Below are 10,866 nucleotides of genomic sequence, written 5' to 3'. Positions count from 1 at the left end.
AATTTCATTGTATTTAAAGTATTTCGCCGAATATTCCAGAATCGTCACGGTGCGGTTCAGCGTAGCAAGTCCAGTTAAAATATCAAGTAGCTACCAGTCAGCTGAGCTCGCACAGCCGGACTTCCAGCGGCAAGTACACCGTAGTGAGGAGCGTGAGATAAACCTTTTGTTATCTTTTTTATAGTTAAGTGTTTTTCTTCACACACACACACACTATATACATACATACATCCACATACACAGTACGTACATTATTTATACCTGGTGTGCATAGTGTTTTTCAAAATTAAGCCCTTAATTTAATTTAACTGTGTAGTACGATTTTACTAAGTAAACATCTATTTGTAATTACAGAATGCATCTGTATTGTTGCATACTCTACTTGTTTACGATTAAGTTAACGCTTAGCAACATGCTGATGCCGGCATGTTAGAAATAATGCAAGATACCGTCAACTGATATTATTTGTTCGTCTCATAAATGTATACGATTCTAATTTTATTTTTGCTTACACATTTGTAACTACTGTTAACATAAATCCTATGCAATAATATTGTGTTTGCGGGTGACGAATCTTACTTCACCGTGATACAGTTTTAACTAGTACGGGGAGTAAAGGACTCATTCTTCTCATAATGTATAACTTTACAACTAAATTAGTTTATTTACGTACCTAAATCAGACTGATGTATGTACCTCCATCCTTACCTATTTATAAGTACTTAATGTAACTTTTAGTTGTGTTATTGAAATAAAGAAATTTATTATTATTATTATTATTTACGTAAAAGTCGTAAAACTAAAAAATAACAATGTCGAGCGAGGATGAGAAACAAAAGGCTTTGGCCGCAAAACGCTTGAAAGAATTAACTGTTTCGCGAAGTTCAATTAAAGGACAAATTACTAAATTTAAAATTTATATAAATACGTTGAGTACAAAGGAGGATATTTCTAATATTGAATTGGCTGAGCTAAGTCTTAAGCTTAGCAAGCTTGAGGGTTTGTCATCCAAGTTCGACACAGTGCAGAATGAGATTGAGGTCCTGAATGCTGACCAATTATCGACTGAGCTTGATGAACGCGAGATGATTGAGCAAAATATTATTACAAACATTGCAAAAGCCAAAACATTAATTGAAAAATTCAGTACGATCGAAATGGAACGACGCAATTCGGGCGCTGTTCCTGTGCCTGCTCAATGTACTCACGATCATCAGGATCAAGGCTTTAAATTGCCACAAATACAAATTTCCAAATTCGATGGTGCCTATTTCCGCTGGCTTGAGTTTCGTGATACATTCGAAAATCTTATTCACAAAAATGAACGTATAAAGCCTATACATAAATTTCACTACCTCATATCCTACTTGGAGGGGGATGCGGCTAGAATTATTTCTAACTTAGAAGTGTCTTCTGCTAACTATGAAGAAGCCTGGAAATTACTGGGTGATCGCTACAATAATAAAAGGTTGCTTGTTAACCACCATTTAAGTTCACTGTTTAACATACAAGCGCCCGCCCGTGAGTCCGAAAAGGCACTTCGTTTCTTAGTCGATCATGTCACTAAAAATTTGAGAGCATTGTCGAGTTTGGGACAGCCGACCGACAAGTGGGATATGCTTGTTATATTCATGTTAACGTCTAAATTAGACGGCCAAACTCTAATAAAATGGGAAGAGTACCGTAACACGCTCGATGACGTTCCTACTTTAGATCAATTTCATAAATTTTTAATTAATCGCGCGGACGTCCTTGAGGCACTAAATCGCAACAAACATGAGACCGGTACTTCTAAATTTTTACCTTCTACGTCGCGACCAAGCCCGCCAGCACCTAATCACCAAAATAATAGTTACAACAATAACAAAATAAAATCATTTGCAGGTTTTTATCAAAAATCAAAGCCAAATTTTCAACAAAATCATTATACACCTGGTACTGCTGTATGTATAATATGTAGCGACAACCATAGAATATACGATTGCCCTACTTTTGCTGCTAAAAGTATGAAAGACAAATTAGCCGACGTCGCGAATTACAAGTTGTGTGCCAACTGCCTTAGGCAAGGCCATCCGGTCAATGAGTGTCGTGGAGGTCCTTGTCGGGATTGTAAACAGAGGCACAACAGCTTGCTTCACGAGCCTAGTTCGGGCATAATAAGTAATGCTGCTACGGTCAGCAACACATCATCAGCGGTAAACTTTTTTGACTTAGACAATAGCCGAGGGCTTTTGTCTACTGCAATAATCGAAGTGTGTAATCCTAAAACAAATCAAAAAGAAAGAGTACGAGCTTTCTTAGATAACGGAAGTGAGCTCTCATTTATCAAAGAATCGTTAAAAGAAAGATTGTCATTACAATCGAATCCTATCGACTGCATAAATCTGATAGGAGCCGGTAATAAATGTGTAGACAACATTGTCGAAAGATGTACTACGCAAATTGATTCACTAAATAATCCATATAAAGTTGCCTTATCGTGCTTTGTGCTAAAGGAGCTAACAGGCAACATACGTGAACGTCCAGTAGATGTCCAAAGTCTACGGATACCTAAACATATCCGGCTAGCGGATCCCGATTTTAACCAACCAGGCGAGGTCGAGATTTTGATCGGCGCGGACATATTCTGGGACATCCTAGGTACCGAAAAGCGTTCTCTGGGTCCCTCTATGCCTACACTACGAAATTCTAAATTGGGTTGGTTAATATGCGGACGAATAAATACTAATACTAACAACCAAAATAACAAAAATCAAAATACTAAAAATCAAAATACTAACGATCAAAATAACAAAAATCAAAATAAAATTAATTGTAATCATGCAATTATCACTAAATCACAACAAAATATTGAAAATATGCTAACTAAATTCTGGGAGACCGAAGAGGTTCCTAACAAAAATATTTTAAATCAAAATGAGCAGGAATGTGAAGATCATTTCCTAACTAACACTATACGACTAGAAAGCGGTAGATTTTGCGTTAAATTGCCGTTAACTGAATCACCTGAATGTCTTGGGGATTCCTACAACTTAGCTAAAAGAAGATTTTTAAATTTGGAACGAAAATTCAAGCGAAATCCGACCTTGAAATCCGAATACACTACATTCATAAATGAATATGCAGAGCTAGGCCATCTGTCTGAGTCTAGCTTGCTCAAACCAAATCCTAACTATTTTTTGTGCCATCATGCTGTTTTTAAAAATAGTGAATCTACATCTCTTCGCGTCGTGTACGACGCGTCAGCTGCTTCCTCCTCTGGCAAATCACTCAATGACATTCTTTTGGTGGGGCCTAATGTCCAGGACTCTCTCTTCTCCATTCTAGTTAGAGCGCGACAATACCGGTACATTCTCTCTGGTGATATCGAGAAAATGTACCGCCAGGTTCAAGTTCACGACGATGACCGAAATCTGCAATTGATAGTATGGAGAGAAGATGAGTCCAGCCCCCTTAAAACGCTGCGATTGAATACTCTCACTTACGGTACCGGAAGTGCGAGCTATTTGAGCACGCGATGTTTATTTCAAGTCGGAGAGGAGCAGAGTGATCAGCTCACCAAAACTATAATACAAAGAGATTTCTATGTTGATGACCTGATCACTGGAGCTAATACTGAACACGAACTAAAATATATACAAAAATCTGTTTCTGAGGCACTAAAGACAGGATGTTTTAATTTAAGAAAATACAAAAGTAACTTATCATCTTTGTTTGAAGATTCTAACATAAATACACAAGAAAATTTAATCATTAGTGAATCAGCTAGCACTCTCGGGTTAGGATGGAGCCCAGTTAATGATAAGTTAAGCTTTCCTGTAAAAGATCCCATTCCGAGTGATGTCATAACTAAAAGATACATTATGTCAAACTCATTTAAAATTTTTGACCCACTAGGTTGTTTAAGTCTATGCATAATTAAACCAAAAATGCTTCTACAAAAATTATGGGAGCTCAAAATAGATTGGGACTTACCTGTTCCTGATTTCATTAAAAAGGAGTGGGAGAAATTTGTCGAAAACTTACCATTCATACAAAATCTCAAAATAGATAGGCGAGTTTTATGTGATTCACCAAAATTGATTGAAATGCACGTTTTCAGTGACGCATCACAGTCGGCCCTTGGTGCCTGTATTTATATGAAGTCTGTGTCTGAAAACGGTGACGTCACTGTACGGCTGCTATGCTCTAAATCGAAAGTCGCCCAACTGTCGCCTACGACCATGCCGAGGCAGGAGCTTGGTGCTGCGCTGCTGGCTGCCAGGCTCAGCAGGGCAGTCCTAGACTCTCTAAGATACAAACCGGATCGTGTCGTGCATTGGTGCGACTCAAGTATCGTGTTGTGCTGGTTGCTCAATAAATCTGCTAAACTAAAGGTATTTGTAGCTAATCGCATAAATGAAATTTTAGAAAAGACTAAAGAATCAACGTGGAGGTATGTGCCTACCTCTGCAAATCCAGCTGACTTAATTTCGCGGGGAGTGGATGCCTGCCAGCTTTCAAAGCTGGATCTGTGGTGGTTTGGCCCCACATTTTTAACTGAAGATGAATCCAAATGGCCAATTTTAAATAATCTTAAAATTGATGACTTGCCCGAAACTAAATGTTATGTTGTAAATTTAGAAACTCCCATCGTAGACTTCGAAAAATATTCTACACTAAATAAATTGCAAAGAACGTTTGCATATGTCAAAAGAATGATATTTAATCTAAAAAATCCTAAAAATAAGCGAGTAGGTGTCTTAACTGTTGACGAGTTGAAAGAATCGTTTAACTTTCTCTGTTTAGTCGCTCAAAAACAATCATTCCAAGATGAGAACGAGATGCTTACTAAGTCTAAACCGTTGAGCTCTAAATCTAAAATACTAAAGCTTTCACCTTTTCTAGATAACGATAAGGTGATTAGGGTTGGCGGTCGAATCGATGCATCTGATTATCCGTATGAAAAGAAGCACCAAATTTTGCTTCACGCGTCTCATCGATTATCGAAACTTATATTTGCTAATGTGCACATAAAAAATATGCACGCGCCTCCTCAATTATTGCTGTCCCTTGTTAAGGAAACTATATGGCCAATAAATGGAAGACGCCTTGCTCAGCGCACTGTAAACAATTGCATGCGATGCAGGCGTGCTCGCGGTCAGACTCTGACCCCAAAAATGGGTAATCTCCCAGCTCAGAGAATAAATGCGGACTTTCCGTTTATATCAGTAGGTTTAGATTTTGCGGGACCTTTTTACATTTTAAGTAGAAAGGGTAGAGGTGCTAAATTAATAAAATGCTATTTATGTCTGTTTGTGTGTTTACGCTATAAATGTTTACACTTAGAAGCGGTTAGTGATCTAACAAAAAATGCTTTCATAATGACTCTTAGGAGGTTCATTGCGCGAAGAGGCAAGCCTGCGGAAATATTCTGTGACAATGGTCGAAACTTCGTCTCCGCGGCTAAAGAAATAGGTCAATTTATAAAAGCTAATCAGGAACCTTTGTCTGATTTTGCAAATCAAGAATACATAAAGTTTATATTCACTCCAACTTACGCACCTCACTTCGGCGGTATCTGGGAGGCCGGAGTAAAATCCGCAAAGCACCATATAAAACGTGTAATAGGCAATAGTCATTTGACATTTGAGGAGATAGGAACTTTATTTGCGCAAGCGGAAGCTATTCTTAACAGTCGTCCCTTGTGCCCCATGTCTACGTCCCCTGACGACCTCCTTTCCCTCTCTCCAGGGCACTTCTTAATCGGAAGACCACTGACTGCACTGCCGTCGCCTGCACTGGAGAACCGCCAGGAGATGTCTCTTCAACGTTATGCTAGGATAGAAAAGATACGCCAGCATTTTTGGAATAGATGGCAGCGAGAATATATATGCGAATTACAAGAGAGAACCAAATGGAGAACAAACACTGCCAAACTCAATGTGGGTGACTTGGTTCTGCTTCATGAAGAATACGTGCCGCCGCTATGCTGGCGCCTTGGAAGAGTTACGCGCTTGTTCCCGGGAGCCGATGGTGTTGCCAGGGTTGCAGACGTAACCACAACAAAAGGATGCGTACGACGACCACTCGTTCGCCTCTGCCCGCTACCATCACCGGAGGACTTGAAGTTTTGAAAGGCTGTTCCTTTCAACGAGGCGGGAAGATGTTCAGATCCCTGAAGCTGGACTACGATTGAAGATTCGTTGCCTTCAACTTTCGATAGGCGCTTACAGCGCCGCCATTAATAATTTTATATACCTACCCACCCCTTGCATCATTTCATGTCTACCATGTAAGACGTTCATCGTCAATTAAATAGTTTAAAAATATAATTTTGGGTTTTAATAAGTATATTAAGGCCCCGTAATGTACACTACGATACACCGCTGAACCTATTTAAATAATATTTGGGATGGTCTACATGTTTGATTTAGTTGATAATGATACTAAACATAACTTCAAACCTAAATTTAAACAGCATTAACCTCAGGAATTCAACTTCGGCGAAGAAGCTGAATTCCCCTCACACCAAATTTCACACCTTCAAAGTATGATTTTTGAGATAAAAACTATATTATATCCTGTCTTAAACTTAAAACATTTATTTACCAAATTTCAACTAAATCGGTTCAACGGCTTAAGCGTGAAAAGGAGTTTAAAAAATAGTTATTTGTTATACAAGGGTGCAAAGTTGTATTTTACCCGTGAGTGTAGAATTGAAACACGAGCAAGCGAAAGGATAGGTGGATAGGTGAACCACGAGCGAAGCGAGTGGTTCTAAAATAGAATCCTGAGCGTAGCGAGTGTTTCAACACACGAGAAGTAAAATACATTTGCGCCCGTGTGTAACACAAAAATTTCACCTCACTATAGCGAGGAAAGTGCAAAATCCACAGGCGTTAGATCATCTTCATCACTGGAATCACACATTTCTTTACGATATTATAACAGAAAACTCTGGAAGTTGTGTATTTTTACGCGAGTCGGTGAGAAAAGGTTTTAATTAAAAAATTTGTTGACAACGTTGACATTTCTGATGTATGAAATGTCAACGATGCGTTTTGAAATTGCATCGACTCAACTTGTGCGTTCAGAATATAACATCATTATAGAAAAACAAACGTTTCTTATGGAATTTTAAGGTTTGTGACTTAAAATCATTAAATAAAGCTAAATTTGGTATTTTTTATTAGATTCTCAAACCATTTATTTAATGATAATTAATATCGAACGAACCATTATCATGAGCGTTTTGCGTTTTGTTATCTGTCAAGCTACTTAAACACGCTCCATCCAAGGTCAAATTACTTTCCCCACTAGTGGATAAAACGCATTTTTTTCCCGCTTGTATTGAAGGATAAACGACAACTTTCCGAGCTAGTGAGGGGAAAAGTTATTTGTTTAAAGTTTATATGTTTTTACTTCGGAAAGGTGTATTGTTGATACCATAAATGAATTCAGCACCCCCGATTTACACGAAAAGGTTACCAAACCCGGCCTAGCAGCTTTACTGATGTAGATAATCAAGATAAAAACGAGAACCCTAAATAAACCTTCAAGAGCGGATATCTCAAAAACTATAAGAGATATCGAAAAACTTGACTGAATAAAACTTGTTACAAATAAAATCGCTTTTCATTTTGTATAAGTGGCCAAGTCGCTCAGACGCATAGTTTCCTAGATATAACCGAAAAACCGAAAAATGGAACCTTCAAACCCCCTCACCCCCCCAGCACCAGGGTTGCGGATGGGGACTTTTGATATGTTCATCTCCTAACTAGTCCAAACAAAGCTACGAAGTTAAAAATTGTGTTCCTTGCATTTCCCTCTATACCTTCTTATTGCTTGGCCTATTTAATTTAATAAATTCTCTCAGAAGACGCTGTCCAAAAAGTGTTAGGAGAGATGTCATATAAAAGGCGAAAACTTGAATTCGCCCATTTATTTTAAATACGATTGTATTAGATTTTATATTTTTTTGTATTTTTATATGTTTAGTATCTACATATAACTATAAAAAATGCACTGCTTAAAAAATAAGTATTACAAAATATAATGAAAAATCCACATAATGTTCTCAGCTGCCACCTTCTTTCCAAACCACTCCTTAATAAAGTGAGTGACGGATTGAACATTCTAATCACTACGCTAAGTATTGTGGCAACAACAGCAAAGCAATTTATCAAGGGAATTGACAGTGACAACGCCGCAGTAACGTTGCTGCAGTAACGCTGCAGCAGTCACTGTCCGAATACATAAAACTTACCACGGATATGATTCTAGGCAACGATTCTTGCGCTTGGAATGGTAATAATCAGAAGAAGGAGCGAAGGTTATGCTAAAAATGATGATGATAATGATGATAGTATCCTGTTATCCCTCATCAGGGACATAGGGCTCTCAGAAGGGATTTCCATTTTTCGCGGTCCAGCGCGGCCTCCTCCAGCTCCGCCCAGCCGAGACCAGCTGGTGCAGCCTCTTTTTCCATTGTGCGCTTCCGTGGTACGTGGTGGCCCACGTAACGTGGGCGACCTTGCCCCCCCTTTTTCCGGGAATTTTCCAAGTCAGCCCTTGCTTGGATAGGTGGTTATTTGGCCTTCGTAAAACATGTCCCATCCAGCGCCATTTTCGCAGAAGTAGGTATCTCCTTAGCTAAAGGGTTTTGTCCGGTGATCCGGTCAATGCTAGCAATACCTAATCAAAATAATGTACCTACAGTAAAATAAAAACGTCTACGCCCTTATCTAAATATGGGCGTAGACGTGCAACATACTTTTTCTGTGAACATACATACAAATACACTTTACGTAAAGTGTCAAAGGATATTGCCACGCGATACTCGTCTCATGGGATTCCCTCGACTCTAACCAAGACTTACCTACATATAAAAATGTTACGTAACGCTATTGAATAAAGTTTATTTCACGTTGACAGTGTTTTTTGTTAGTTAAGCAGCTTATCTTTATTTTGTAATTTATTTATGTGGTAATTGGAATCGAATTTTACTTGTTCCAATTATGCCACTTTCAGTTAATTAATAATAGGGTAGTTGTTAAACTTTTATTTTAACTTTCAAATAGGAAAGGAAAGGAATTCGATTCCTTAATTTTATTAAAAAAAAAATTGTCAGTACTGCAACAATATACATAAACGCAACATTTCACCGACAAAATCGCAATTTCCTTTGTTTTCCATAAATCAAAACGGCTTCTAACTTCTAAGCAAATCGGCTTCTATGAAAAGTGACACAGTGATGTGATGTGTTGCCATTTTGTTCGAGCGTTTCGTCAAAGTAAAGTGCGGGTGCCAGACTTTGACCATCATTTGTGACTTTTGTATTGCTTTAAGACAATGGGTCCCATACAGACATTTGATCCTCAAAACAAACCTGATCGACTGATACCATTAAAAAAACCGGCCAACTGCGAGTCGGACTCGTCCACCGAGGGTTACGTACTTTTTAGTATTTGTTGTTGTATAGGCACACACGTCGGACTCGTCGGGTGTCCCCACCGACGCAATACGTTGTGATTCTAATTCTAACCCGTCATGCCTATAAGATTTTAGGTAATGAGTTGTTTAGAAATGTAAACAGACGGATACTCGGATGGACTCGGGTGGATCGGGAGCTCAAAAACAATAGAAAAGGTAATCACAGTCCATATACCGGTCAATTAAATATAAGTCTAATGTAAACAGACTCTAGGTTGGATTGAGGAATTTAGGTACATATAGTTTGTCAAAGGACTGTCTCATCTTAAACGTAGACAGGGACAGACAGATCATACTATCTTTGTCTTTGTTGTACCAGCACCCAAAAGAAAAGGATGAGTATACTTATATTGACCGGGATATAGACCGTGATTACCTTTTGTATTATTTGTGAGCTCCCGATATTTCGACGCAGTTACATGCATCATGTTCACGGGTGTATAAGTCTAGTGAAACTAACCGTAAATCATTCAAAACTCTAAGGATGAGTATAGTTTTTTTTTGTTTTTATTTACTTGACAAGATTTGCTTGACCAACTATAAATATGCAGGTGACATGTGGACAGACGGACAGACGGACAGAGAGACAGACATACAGACGCACAGAAGGACAGTGATGGAGTTTTAGTAATAGGGTCCCGTTTTTACCCTTTGGGTACGGAACTCTAAAATACGAAGTACCTATAGCAGCGCCGAATGGCAAGATTTTATATGTTGGAATGAGACACCAGGATCCAACTTCTAGCTCCTACTCATGGCAATAGGCCTCTCGCCGCTGCCGTAGACGCACAGACGCAGTCGAATCGAAATGCCTGTAGTTGTAGCAACGTAAGAATAGATTTTTGACAGTTTTGAATATACGCTAATACTGTCTGTTAAACGGCGTAGGTCTTTGCTGCATATACAAGGTGTAACAAAACTAATGGGGATCCGCTTAAGGGCATATTCGGTAAGATCTTGTTCTGATTAGAAAAAAGTACAAGATATTTTTTTGACGCCAAACATTTTTGGACTGTAGAGTTGGCTTAAACGACCTGCCACCATAGAAAAAAATATTACGAGTCAAAAAAGTTTTGTTCTACTTTTAGGGTTCCGTACCCAAAGGATAAAAACGTAACCCTATTACTAAGATTCCGCTGTCCGTCTGTCTGTCACCAGGCTGTATTTCATGAACCGTGATAGCTAGACAGTTAAAATTTTCACAGATGATGTATTTCTGTTGCCGCTACAACAACAAATATTAAAAAGTACGGAACCCTCGGTGGGCGAGTCCGACTGGCACTTGTCCGGTTTTTCCTAATCAGAACACGATATAGGTATGCCGTTAAACGGATTCCCACTATTTTTGTTACATCCTGTAGGTATATAAAGGGGTACATATAACTGTCATAA

General features: G+C 38.6%; 2 protein-coding genes across 3 annotated transcripts in view; both read left to right on the top strand.

Moving 5' to 3' along the window:
* LOC134741377 (glycine receptor subunit alpha-1) overlaps positions 1-10,866 on the top strand; it is a 66,050-nt gene that overhangs the window by 12,429 nt on the left and 42,755 nt on the right. The window lies entirely within an intron of this gene.
* Positions 800-6,267, top strand: LOC134741352 (uncharacterized). The gene has a single exon (XM_063674106.1). The coding sequence runs from the start codon at positions 813-815 to the stop codon at positions 6,114-6,116; it is 5,304 nt and encodes a 1,767-aa protein (XP_063530176.1). The 5' UTR covers positions 800-812; the 3' UTR covers positions 6,117-6,267.

The sequence above is a fragment of the Cydia strobilella genome, chromosome 5, assembly GCF_947568885.1.
Source record: "Cydia strobilella chromosome 5, ilCydStro3.1, whole genome shotgun sequence".
In the NCBI taxonomy this organism is placed as follows: domain Eukaryota; kingdom Metazoa; phylum Arthropoda; class Insecta; order Lepidoptera; family Tortricidae; genus Cydia; species Cydia strobilella.
This window is presented reverse-complemented; position numbering and strand designations above follow the sequence as displayed.

Excerpts from the sequence above, each read along its gene's own strand:
- LOC134741352 (XM_063674106.1), top strand. The coding sequence starts at position 813 with ATGTCGAGCGAGGATGAGAAACAAAAGGCTTTGGCCGCAAAACGCTTG.